This window comes from Tinamus guttatus, unplaced genomic scaffold (assembly GCF_059628265.1).
Source record: "Tinamus guttatus ecotype Peru unplaced genomic scaffold, ASM5962826v1 Tinamus_guttatus_pri_ptg000218l, whole genome shotgun sequence".
NCBI classification, from domain to species: domain Eukaryota; kingdom Metazoa; phylum Chordata; class Aves; order Tinamiformes; family Tinamidae; genus Tinamus; species Tinamus guttatus.
In genome coordinates this window covers 3,988,264-4,001,456 of record NW_028288752.1, presented here as the reverse complement: position 1 = coordinate 4,001,456, position 13,193 = coordinate 3,988,264, and the positions used below count along the sequence as shown (strand labels likewise).

Below are 13,193 nucleotides of genomic sequence, written 5' to 3'. Positions count from 1 at the left end.
GGTGTCTCGTTTGCAAGTGTTGCTTACTCTGATGCTTTCAATGTTTTCCTTAAGGATTTAGTTGAGATTTGGGAGGCTGTAAGTCAATAACAGCTGTGGTGTATTTCTAAAAAGCTCTGTATTACCTGTCATGCCCATTAGATCTTGTAAACAAATACTTGCATCCTGTAGGTCCCCAGACAAAAGAGAGCATGTCAGGTCTTTGAGACCTCTTCACAGCATTTGTCTTGTTTATGGACAGAAGTTAAGGCTCTATTTGAAGCAATTCCAGCATCTTTTTCAATGGAGTTTGAGGTGTAGACAGGTGTCTTATTGATTTGAGGTCTTCCCCCTTTGTGAAAGTGGTGAAGAGAATAATGTACAAAGGTGCCCTTCCAGAGTGGTTTTCATGAATTTAGGGAACATTTTGCCTGATCTGAATCTGGAGTTGGCTGGAGGGGTTGGGAGGGCAGCTCTGACCCAACATAGATGCTGCAAGTACTCAAGCATCACCCAGCACCTGAAATCTAATCATGTTGTTGGCCAAGAGTGTTTTTGGAGAGTCACTTCTGTGTTCTGTATCTACTCCCTCAGTTGTGAAGCAGGGATGTGAGTGGGGAAGGGGAAGAGGGAGGGAAGGAAGGGAAGAAAATATGGTGTGTTGGGGACTTTTTCTTACAGTGCTTCTGAGGATATAATTCACTATTAAAGTGCAAAGGGTTTATGTCTATTATCATTACAAAATCTGATTTGAAATGACCTATTCAAAATGGTCTATTCAAAATGACCAGTTTTGCTCATATCAATATTGAATAAGGAGGTTAATCTCTTTAACAATGCATGAGCCTTTAAACTGACACAGCACTTCCTTCCTTTCTTTAGTTGCATGAGTTTCTCAATGTTGGCAAGGGGATTTCTGATGACATTGCACGAAGATTTCCAGTGTACGCTTTGGACTTCACTGACGGTATGTTGGCCAGTGTTTATGGAAGCATTGGCCTGATTTTGAATTTTTGTGATACAATGTCCTGTTTACAGTGTGCATTGAATATGCTCTTTGATGTGTAATAGCACTCTTATTTCTCATTTGAAAGAACATGTTGATAAAAGCCTATGAATAGGCAAAATGGCATGTTATAGATGAGGTTTGCAGTGTTCCCTTAATGAAGACATTAGCTGTATGTAGATGGTGTTTTTATTTCTCATTAAGCAATGAGATGATTAGATGGATTGATTATTGTCATGTCCAGACACAGATCAGCACACTGCAACCTAATTAGTTAGCACTTGCCCAATGGGCCCTTCCTGATTGGCAAGCCAATGGTGATTGTGGTAATGCTGTGGGGGGTGGAAGTGCTCAAACAAGACCTGAGCTGCAGAAACATCAGCTTAGTGCCTCTTAAAGAGAATAGTTTTCTGCTGTAGTGAGAACACACAGAAGAAAATACAATACTTGTACTGAGCCTTGGGTTTCAGGCTTTGTGTAGCTCCCACTATGGCCATGTGAATTTTTAGTCCCTTTCTCCCTTTCCACTTAAATATTTGCATTCAAAAATCAGAGGTTGTGAAGAGTCTTCAGGTTAGCCTCAGTCTGATATTAAAGCACAGATCATTTGGGAGTTTGTTAATATATTAAAATCTCTGGAATCAAAACCAGAGTTTGCAAAAAATTGTGATGTGAAGGGTAGGCAGGGAGAATCCTGGGCTGTTAAGCACATTCCTACTGTTACATCCTTCATACATCAAGATGTAATCATCCTTGCATTCTCCCCTGCCCCTCTGGAAAGGGATATCACCTCTGAGCTGGCATGAGAAAACCAGGATGACTCTTTCTGGACAGTTGAAGCTCATGTGCCCAGCTGAGAGCCAGCATGGTAGGTGTGCAGATATATCCTTAACTCATCTATCTTGGCATGACCTGCTATGCCAGAGGCAAAGCAGTCTGCTGCTCTGCAGAAGGAGGTGCTCTGCCTGGAGAATTACTGAGCTCTGTGTTCCAGGGTGGTCATTTCACACATGAAACCAGCTTTGGCTTGAAGTGCTGTGAGATAGAAACTTCTCCCATGATGATTTGTCTTGCAATCGGTGGTCTGCAGTGCTTTGTAGATATTGAATATCTACTCTGGAAAGAATAAAATAGGCCAAGCCACTTGCTGTGTGTGGTTTGTTTCTGGATGGTTTTTCTGGGTGCTTTGTTAACTGCTGGAATTAAGCAATTTTCAAGATGCTTGAGGTGAAAAGGCAGGTTCCATTTGAGACTGAGCCCTTAAGGCTGAATTCTCTGGTGACTGTGGACCTGTCCTGTGAAGGAAAGGGGACAAACTGTTTTCAGGATAGCAGTGAAGAGCCTGCTTGAAAGCACCCTGCCAGAAAGCTCAGAGCTTGTGCCTTGCTAACACTAGATCTGGCTCAGGGATTGAACCCCTAACTTTCACACCTCTGGAATGGACTCAGGGTGCCTCAATTCCATGGCTACTGCTTTGTAGGCTGTCAAAGTGTCAAACTATTCAAAGAGGTAGTGAAGCAGTTTGAGGAATATGCTCCAAGCTCCTTCAAGAAGAATACTATGGGGACCCATGTGCACTTCAAGCCAGAGTAGTGTCTGTTCTGGCTGTGCTCCTGAGTACAGCAGCAGCAGGTTTGTAGGCATGAATGCATCGTGCCATGGTCCTGTCAGAGTTGGAAATACATGTTCTGGGTCTGTAGACACCCTAAGGAATCTGTGCAATGCCTGCTAAACTGAGATTTTCAGCTATGGACGGGTTAGCAAACTTTCCCCAAAGGACTCCCAGTAAGCAATGCATATAGCAGACCAGGCTTTGTTTAAGCAAGGTGTGTGGATTAACTAACTTCTAGTTACTAACTTCTAGTGATGAAAGGCCATCATTTGGGGAATCAATATGACAAATTTGGAAGTTTTTTTTGTATAAAACAAGTACATTAAAGGGGGTCTGTGCACCACTACCATTTCTGGAGACCTGAAGAGAAACTCAAGAACTATTGCAACTCAATGGGAAGTGCTCACCTTATAGCAGTTATGTTCTTTCATCCTCTCCTCATGCTGCATGATTAAAATAATGGGATATGTTAATATGTGCTACTTCCCAGAAATCAGGAAGTGAGTTGAAGTCTTTGAGGATCTGTGTGGAATGCAAACCATATGGAGTGCTAAGCATCTGCTGTAAACCACCAAGAATGAAGGTGATTGGGAATGTGAAATTCCTAGATCATCACAAAGCAGCAGAGTACCAGAACATTGGGGATTTGAGCTGTCCAAATATCTGCTCTCCAGACAACCGCATGCATCAGATCTGAGCTATAAAGATGCTTTTTAAAAGATGCTTGGAGTCTAAATTTTCAATCTGAGACAATCTGTGGTTTTGGTTTAGATACAGGAACTGATTAAGAGCAGGCAGATAAATAACAGGTTTTGTAGGGCCATTGAGTGTTTTGTCAGGTGGATGCTCATGTGGCTGATCTTGCACCAAATAAAGCTAGCCACTAACTGATCCTTAGCCCTCATGACTTGGGAGGGGAAAAGAGTAATATCTAAAACATATATGTTTTTGAGGGATGGCTTGTTTCTTTTTGGTTGCTTTTCTGTCCAGGTTAAGGTTTGTTTCAAGTTTAGGTCTGACTTAGATTATAGAAGTGGGTTGTGATGGGCCTCTGTGTGTGTTGGCTGCAGTTTTATTTCTGCAGTTGAATGTGTGAAAATAAGGAAACGTTTTCTAAGCTCTTGCTGCAAGACTTTAGTGTGGGTGTCCTGCAATAGGTGTCTCTTAGCAGGAGCATCTGCTGATAAATTGGGTTGAACATAACTGCTAAATCACTTAAAGTTGGGATTCATTTGTGGAGTCTTTTATTAATGATTGCAACCCTTATTCATGCAATTCTGCTTTTCATGCAATTCTGCTTTTCAGTTTTTGTGCAGCACTTTATCCTGAGAATCTCAATAGGCACAGGGTGCTTGTGCATTTGTATTACCCTTGAAAATGAACAGTAGGAGCTTCCTGAAAGTTTGTTTTTGAGACTGGTTTGAGGGTGCAGAATCTGCCTGGGCTCTGCTTCAAGTTGTCAGCAACTTAAATTTACTGCCTTTACTCTCTGAATATTTCCTGCTGCAGCACAGAGGAGTATACTCTCAATGCTTGTGTGTAGTGTTTGGGCTATCTAGGGGGAGCATTGAGGTGTCTGGTATTTTGCTGAGCTTCAACACTATAGAAACCCTCGTTTTGAACCCTTCTCTTTCTCCTTGTGCCTTAAAGGAGAGTTGAGGTTTTTTGAGTCCTCTTCCCCCGCTCCTCTCTTCATCATATCTTGATGCATGAGCAGCTTGACTGGAAATGTGAATGCCTCTCTGTCCTTGGTCCTGCAGAGGATCTGTGACAAGCTCATGTGAACATGTCTGCTAGCAAAGGCTTCCTGCCTTGGTGCAGCTGGTGATTTGCTGTGGGGGTGTCTCTGAAGTGTCCTGCACTGTGGACATGGCTAGAAGCAAGGGCTTAAAGGTGCTAGAATAAATATGATTGAAATGGCAGGCTTTGATATTGGCCTCTGGGCCTTAAACCTGCTGAGATGTTGACTGCAGCTCTGCTGCAGGCTCTCCTGAACCTTTTCTGACCCATTTGCTCTGTCTGCCTTACTTAGCAGAAGTGTGTATCTGTGGAGAAGAAATAAAAGGGTTTGGGGATGTCTTTTTACCCTTCTCCTGGGCCTCACTTGCCCTAGGTCAGGTGTGGCAAGCTCTTGCATTGATCCCTTCATTCCTGAATGTCAGCTCAGTGTGAAGGTTTAAAGCTGTTTGAGGATAGTTTTTTGATGCCTTGGGGTATAATGACCTGGACTCACAGCTCTGTTCTAAGTCTCTTATGCAGGGAAATTCACAAAGATGCTTTTATACTTCTTGAGTATATGGATATGTTTTCAGGGGAGTGGAAGTCCACAGGAAATGGACCAAAGGAAGTGAGGGAAGAGGTAGAAGCTCTGGGCCCTTGTTTTTTGTTGTTGTCTCTTCAAACTTACCAAGTCTGAGCATGTGCGTGGTTTCTCTGCCCAAAAATCAGTAAGAGGGGTTTTCCTTTTCTGGCTAAATTCTTTAAGTAGTCTCATCTGCTGTACTTGGGGATTTATTTTTTGTAGTACTTCATGGAAGATTAATCTTTTTTTCATCTGAAAATTGGACAGAGTTCAGCAGCTACTAACATGTGAAAGGCCAGATTGAAAGAAGTTTAACTCTGCATTTTTTTGAGTAAAACCTATGAGTATCTATTCTTACTATGAGGTTTTTAGCACTGTAGAAAGGTGTAGATGTGTTTAGTTGGAGTTTTAATAGGTGTGGCCTTGACAATATAATGCATAACACTATAATTAAACTTATCTCATGTTAGATATTTCAGAGAATTATGGAGGAACATTAATAGTTGGATGTTTTATAGAATGCCTGCCTCAATTTTGAGGCACTAAATGTACAATTAGGTTTAAGGAACTGTCCTAGCTGCTGGGTCTCTTGGTCATTAGCTTCTTGATGTAGAATGTCAAACAAAGTGAGGCCAGTAATGGCCTAGTGTTCTCACTTTAACATCTTCCTTAAAACTAAGTCTTTTCAAAAAGTAGAGCAAGGAAACAGAACTGTCATACCGATGAACATAATTACTTCCCATTTCAATGTGTAGGTGTACCTTAATTTCAAGGGATTTCATCTGTAATAGTCAGCTACTCAAATTCCACAGCTGGTGAGTGAGTTGGTATTTTTTTATGCTACGAATTGACACTGTGCGGTTAGTGACACATTTCTCGAAGGCTGAACTCCTGAGTCTGCTGCAGATGAAGCACTGTCATACTGCAGCCCATCTCCTTTTAAATGAAGTAGTGTCAGTCTTTAGATTGCAAGATAGACCTTTAAATATTTGGGTGTTGACTTTAAAAGGTATATTGTGATTAATGCTAGAATTTAGTGGTAGTGTCAGATGAATGTCTGTAAAACTCAGTATATCTCAGTATTTGACTTTAGCTGTAATTAAAGGGTGGCTGCTCATGTTTGTAATGGAGACTACAGCTAAAGCAAACTGAACATATCCTTTCACAAAGTGAGTTTTGGGCCTGCCAGAAAGGACTTGGTCACTTTTCCATCCCGTAGTCTCCTGGATAAGATGTGAAGAATAGAATGTACTGGAAAACTTTAGTCCAATTGTGATATTATGTAAGGACCTCTGCAATAAGTAGTGAATCCTCCTGAAATGCTTGCTTTGAGGATTGAAGCTGAAACTCAAATCCATATATGAGCTTTTGATGTTGAACTTGAAGGCTTTCCCCACCTTCTCTCAATATAGCTTATCTACCTGCATTTTTTAGGAAGCACCTCATCTCTTAAATATCATTCTATGTTCAGCAGATGAGCATTGATGTAACTTGTCACTTCTCTTGTCCCAGTAGCTTGTGTTTTGTTTCCTATGAATGTTTTCAAAGGTTTCCATCACTGCTGCCTCTGATCTCACCTCTGATTTTTCCTCTTGGAGAGGGTCCTTTATCCACAAAGCAATGCAGAGTAGATTACTCAAAGATGTGAATCTACTTGTAAAACTACCACTTTTTCTTCTATTGACTCTGCCAAGTCTTTCATCTTCTCTAAAGGTCTCTGGGCACTTGAGAGTGAGGGATGAGCACGCAGCTGTTGGCCTTGAACTCACATGAGAACTTTTAATCCCTAAGAAGTAAATTTCAGACCTTGTGGTAGCCAAGAGTGGTCAGGAATGTTGTCTGTGGTTTCTGAATCTGGAAAACAGACTGAAAGGAATCTGCCTTGCAACAACTGGTCCCATGACTCCTGGAAGGTCAGGTTCACATTTTCATGCTTGAGATGTCTCCTCATCTCAACCTCTTGCTCTTTCTTTTCTCAAGGATGCTGAGCATGGGAAGTCCTACCTGTGTGTTCCTCCCATGTCTGAGAGCCATCACGACATGTCCTACTCATCTGGCAAGCTGATCATTGGAAACAAACTGATTTGGGTGTTTAATCTTCCTAGGTGCTGTTTTCTGTGCTCTGTAGATGCTGCAGAAAACAGATATTAGATAAGATCCTAAAGTCATCGAGTGGCTGCTTTTTGTACTAGCTCTAGTCGCTGTTGTGGTGATATTCAGATTTTTCTGTGCTGCAGCAAGAGCCTCAGATTCGATGCCCTTCATGGCAGCCTAGTTCCGTAGGCAATGGACTGGTGGTACCAAAGGCTTGAGAGACATTTGCAAGTAGGGTAAGATGCTGCATGGGAGGTAGCTGCTCAGGTGGCTGCCGGAAAGTGAAACTGAACAACTCTGTATCTCTCTAAGGGTCTTGCAGTGGGGACACCATGAAGGATTGCAGCTCAGGCAGATCAAAGGCTGTTACAAGGCGTTTGGAAAAGCAGATTTACATTGCATCTTCCACAGAGGTTGCTCAGTAAAATGGTCCTCAGGTGGTATCAGCTGCTACCATCTCAAATTCTTTCTCTTGCAATGTGATATGAGTTCATTGCAGATGGACCTTGCCCTGAAAGTAGGGAAGTAATGCTACTTCAGAGGCCCTTAAATTCATATCATGATACTTTAATTCCTCTCCAGTTACTTTTGTTTTGGTCTGGTGTGTTTTTTTCCAAAAAACATTTTAAAGCAAAGCTGTTAATGTACACATTCCTGACCTCTTTGTTATTAGTTTCTGTAAGTCTGCTAGCACTAATTGGCTCAGCATAGCACATTATTGATTCAAGCCCATAACCTCAGATTTCTGTCTAGGGAAAAAATGAAATGCTTCATTTTTCTGCCTAGAGCATCATGAGTTGGAGACAAGCATCACAAAGCTAATTGAAGGCATATCACAGAATACCTACCAAGTTGGTATTAAGAAGGCAGAGGGGATGGAAGGAGGTTATAAATCCTAAATTCACGATTTATTCTTTGATCTTTCAACCCTTTTAGGTTGGCAAAACCTGACAACATTTTCAACGCTTCCTGTTTTGATGATGCCAGAAATGGCATTATCTGCTGGCACATTGGTGCTTCCAGTTCTGGTCCCAGCTGAGCAAAAGAGCATGGTTGTGCAAAAGCAAATGTTCAGAATTACCTTTAAGACTTTCCTTCCCTTTCTCCCTTATCTCTCTCAAATTATTCTACCTTTAGTGTTTGGCAGTTCTTATTTTATATGCAGTTCATTTTATTTTTCTGAATCGTGTCATCTTGCCAAGAATATTCATCAATATTTTCTAGATGGCTACATGTGGCAAGATACTTTATATATTAACCATTCTACTTGCCTAGGGCACTTCCCAGCTGCTACATCAATACTGTCCATGTATATGCTGCTTATAGACCATGTATCAAAGAATTTTTGTGCAAAAGCATAGACTGAGTTTAGACTTTTGCCTTTCAGCACTGGAAGAACTAGGGGTAAATGAAGTTGTTTCGAGCAGTGTTTTAATGCTAGAGAAGTGTGTGGTACTAATGCTTCTTTTGTTCTGGTTTATGCTAGGTGTTATTGGAAACAACAAGGCTATAGGAAAATATATCACAACCATGATTTTTCTATATTTTGCCTGCCTCCTTCCAGCTATTGCATTTGGGTCGCTCAATGATGAAAACACCAGAGGAGCTATTGGTAAGTTGATCCACATTGTGCATCTGTTTTTTGGATGTTGTGTGTTCATGTTGGTTAGACTGCTCTGGTTGTATGAAGTTTGGGCAATTTTCCTTGAAGTAAACATCGCCAAAGGCCTTTATCACTCTTATATTCATGACTCTTTCAGATGGTTTGGAAAACCACACACTTTTCATGGTATAATATGACTGAAAGATAGAAGCATAGTATTTTTAAATAATCCCGTGTCTTGCAGCTATGTAGGAGTTGCCTGCAATCTCTGCCTCTGCTCCTCTGCTTTTGATCTCAGTTTGGATGCCAGTACCTAAGCGGTTGGTGTACTGCATGATGCCTTGTGCAGTGGAGCCATTTATGCTACTATTGCTGTTCATAGGACTCTCTAAAATCTTGTCCTGAAGGTCTCAATAAGACTTGTTTAAGGCTTTATAGGGTTTTAAAATTGCTTTCATAGTCCAGCATATGAATCTTGACTGCATCCTAAACTATTAGCACAAGTTTTCTGGCAAAGGGTCGCTACTTATTCTAAGAATGTCTTGCCTTTTAAATATTGCCATGAGTCTTCTGCTTTTATGGGCACAAAAGCCAACTACTGTTTTTCTCTGTCAGTGGTATTGGTTTAAAAAAATGCTTACTATCCTTTCTAATTGCTTGTAGATGTGCAGAAGACAATCATTGGCCAGTGTATTGGAGGGCTGCTTTATGCCCTGTTTTCAGGGCAACCTTTAGTTGTACTCCTAACTACAGCTCCTTTAGCACTCTACATTAATGGTAAGTTTACAAAATATATACACTGGGGATGGTGTTATTGTGATTAGTGGAATGGGATATTGCACAAGAACCATGTGATCCTGAGCACCCTGGTTTTTGTTTAATAAATCAGGGCTGCTTCTGGTGCTGAGGGAGAAGGGAGTGTAATCTGATGCAGACTTAAAGGACATTGGTTTCTGGTGGGATCATCTAGTACAGAAAAACAATCTCATAAGAATAAGCACTTCTGCCTCAGAGAGAAGAAATTTTTCATGTGTTTTTCATGTGTCTAAGAGCCTTGAAACGAGGATTCTTTCTTGGTCTGAAAAGTTGATAGGTGGACTCCCAGCTGCAGTTTGCAAGCTCAGTTTTGTGAGCCAGAGGTGTAAGGGAGCAAACTTGAATCAGTACCTCTATGAACAGCCAGATGAGCTCTGGTTAGTGTAAGATGAGGTCTTAGCCAGCGATGCAATGACTGATTGCATGGAGTGCAAAAGCAGATACCAAAACCCTTGATTAACACCATCTTTGAAACACCAACAGTCCAGTGTATGGCAAATTCTGACAGCTGATTTCATGGTCTTGCCCCCTAGAAGAAGCACTGAGCAGCATGGGAGAGTATTTTCCAAGTGTTTCTCACTCTGTCTTTAGAGGTGAGGGGAAAAAAATCTGCTTGAATTAGTCTGGTGTCTTTTCCATGCACAGATATGCAAGGAAAATGCATGAGGTCTGACTTACCTAAGCCTTGTTCAGTGCTTGGGATCCTTCCTGACTCTGGCTTGCTTGTATCCGTTGAATAGGATAGCGCTTCAGGACTGTCTTAGCTTGTTTTTGCCATCAAATAGATAGGAATTTCAGGATGGTGGTGACAAAGCTTAATCTGATGTTTTTTAAATTTTTTTCAGTCATTCGTGGAATTTGTGATGACTACAACTTGGATTTTAATGCTTTCTATGCCTGGATTGGACTGTGGAACAGTTTTTTCCTTGTGATGTACTCCCTCTTTAATTTCAGTCTTCTGATGAAGCTCTTTAAAAGGTAGCTATTTTCAAGAAGTCATATTTTGATCCCATTATTCAGAAAATGGGAAAATTATATATTCCAACAAGATCCTTAATTATAAACTTGCTGCAAAGTGTATTTTTTGGGATGAGACTAGTATCATTTCATCTTATTGTTCCAGCTTGAAAGGAGCTTTTAAAGATTCACTGGGTTTCGTTTCCTGAGCTGGAATCTAAAATTGGTATATTTTCATGTCAATGCATGAATATGCTGATTTTGTTAGAATGGAGTTGAATGCAGATCCTGCTACTAGCTGTGTTCATGTCTTTTTTTTCCCACAGGTCAACAGAAGAAGTAATTGCACTTTTTATATCTATCACCTTTGTTTTCGATGCTATTAAAGGCATTGCTAAAAGTAAGTCTTGCAACAATGCTCTTCAGGTCTCTGCTTAAAGGGAAGTGGGATGCTAAAAATGCATGTGATAGTTGCTTGTTCCATGTCTGCTCATTCAGGGTATCCAGAAAAACAAAGTCCATGAAACTAACAGCCTTGTGCCAGCACTTTGATTTATAGGGATGTATTGATCCCTAATACTGATTAGTTAGAGATTTAACTCATCAAATGGATAACCTATATCAATGGTGCTGGAAAAGTCTCTCTGATATTAACTGGGTTTCAGACCAAAATAGTGCAATCTGATTTTTTTTTTTTAGTAGTGCGTGCAGGTTGTACTTTTTTGAGTATTCAGATTACAGCTGTGAATATATCCAAAGGGGAGTTGAGATTGGTTGAGACTACTCATTTCTGAATAGTTTTGCGTTCTGAGGCCTTTTCTGTAAGGATGGTGAGGTCTGCCTGCATGTCTCTAAAGCAGTTCTGCCTTTTCCAGCCACTTGATCCCCATTTGTGGCTTAACTTCTAGATGAACACCCAGGGGTACCAAGATAGGAGTTTAATGTGCTAATCTCTGGTAACTTTCTGCTTTCTGATCAGGAATTGCAATGCATATTTAGCATTAGCAGAAATGCCATGCAGATGGCAGTCTGTCTGCTCATCCTGACAAGACATTAATTGAGTCTGAATTCCTTGTTTTATGATCAACTGTCCAAAAGCCCCAATGCCTGGGCTGTCTCCTGGAATCCTTCATGACGTGCTTAACCATGCTGAGCAAAACTTCCATTTTCCAGGTTGTTGAGCTTGGCTCTTTATGGTGCCTTACATGCAAAGACAAACACCTTCAAAGAGAAGGTTTAACACCGCAGAGCAGTTTGAAGTGAGATGTTTCCTGACTTTATTGAGCATCCTTAATTGCCTTCTTGGGCATATGCTTTGATTGTGCAATCAGTGTTTTTTTCCCCCTGCAGAACACCTGTGTTTTTCAGATATCTTTCCCAGATAGGTAAGGAAAAACTGTTCTGTAGTAGTTTGTCTTCTCAGTGCTCTACACACAGCTCTGACTTGTGTATGCAATTAGTACACTGTTCTGGATGCACTGAGCCATTCCCCTGGGACACTAAGGTGTTGGTCACCAAGATATTTAAGGGCTCTAATAATTATATAAGGTCACAGTGCTTTTGTGAAGTGTAGGTATGCTTTCCTGTATCATGGCCCTAGGATGCAGGCTAAGACCAAAGCATCTGTTCATCTTGGCTGACAGGCATTCAGGAGTATGTAAGTATTTTTAAGAGTATTGCAGAGGGAAAGGGAGAGGAGCCTGGAAGTAACTAGTGTGATTATCCCATGTAGTTGGGTAGAGCTGAGCTTATGTGGAGTAGTGGTAAGAGCTCAATAACTTGTTTGCCAACTCATCTTGACTTGAGCTGCATGTGTGTGCTCAACATATGAATAAATGAGACCTCAGATCAAATCAGGTCTTCAGACCCAGAAGGCTGCCCAGGGTTTATCCCAAATGATCTGCCAGTGTCACATGGATTACACAGTAGAACTGGGGACAGAACCTGGGAACATACTGCTCTTGGATTTATTTTCTTCTATTTTCGAAGCACTGGTCTGCAAGGTACATGTGCAGGAAAGAAGGGGGAGGATGCAATCCCATACAGAGGAATTTGGACGTGTGCGTCCTCACTCTCCCGGTGACACTTTGTTTTCGGCTTGTGGCCCAGCCACCTAAGCTGTGTTTGTTTGATCTTGACATCTGCACTCCACAGGAAACAGCTATGAACTGGCTGAAGCAAACAACACAAGCTAATATTGTTGGAGGGAACTTGAACACGCACTGTGCTTGAGGATGGCTCTGTTTCAGGGAGAGCATGACTTGCTTTGCAGTGTACTCTGAACTTGGGTGGTCAAATCCACTTATCCAATTCTTGCACATCTAGTTATTTAATAACAGAAAATTATTTTATAGAAAGCCCTTGTTGCAGGACAAAGGTTCTTTCTGGCCATCCTGGCATGTTCTTGTTGCAGTAACTAAAATAGTAACTAAGTTGGAAAGTTACCCTCAGCTCAGGACTTAGTGGAGCAACCTACCTGGTTTTGAAGTGGAGTGAATTGAGCTGAACTGACTGTAATGTAGTGTGTGTAGCTGTGCTTAGGCTTAAATACACCAAAGTTGTGCTCAGTCTTAAGTCTGTCTTTGCTAGGCTGTTTCAAGTCAGGAGTTCTGAAACCCTGAAAGAAGCAAAACTATTTTATTTATTTAAATCCTAATCCAAATATTGAGGCATGAAAATCTATCCTGCATAGCTGGGTGGTAGTATGTGCTGTCAGTTTATCATATGCTCAAGAATTGTGCATATATCTGGACTTAGTAGTGCTTAGGAGCTGCTGAGACAGTGAACAGCTCTTTAGCCCTGGCCAGCTGTTAATCCCCAGGAA

At 41.2% G+C, this 13,193-nt stretch overlaps 1 protein-coding gene across 1 annotated transcript in view; it reads left to right on the top strand.

Annotated features, from left to right (window-relative positions):
• SLC4A11 (solute carrier family 4 member 11) overlaps window positions 1-13,193 on the top strand; it is an 85,337-nt gene that overhangs the window by 54,159 nt on the left and 17,985 nt on the right. Inside the window, exons 10-14 of the mRNA XM_088524989.1 lie at window positions 862-946; window positions 8,480-8,605; window positions 9,260-9,373; window positions 10,258-10,390; window positions 10,696-10,769. Of these exons, the coding sequence (XP_088381115.1) occupies window positions 862-946; window positions 8,480-8,605; window positions 9,260-9,373; window positions 10,258-10,390; window positions 10,696-10,769 (532 nt within the window). The remainder of the gene's footprint in view (window positions 1-861; window positions 947-8,479; window positions 8,606-9,259; window positions 9,374-10,257; window positions 10,391-10,695; window positions 10,770-13,193) is intronic.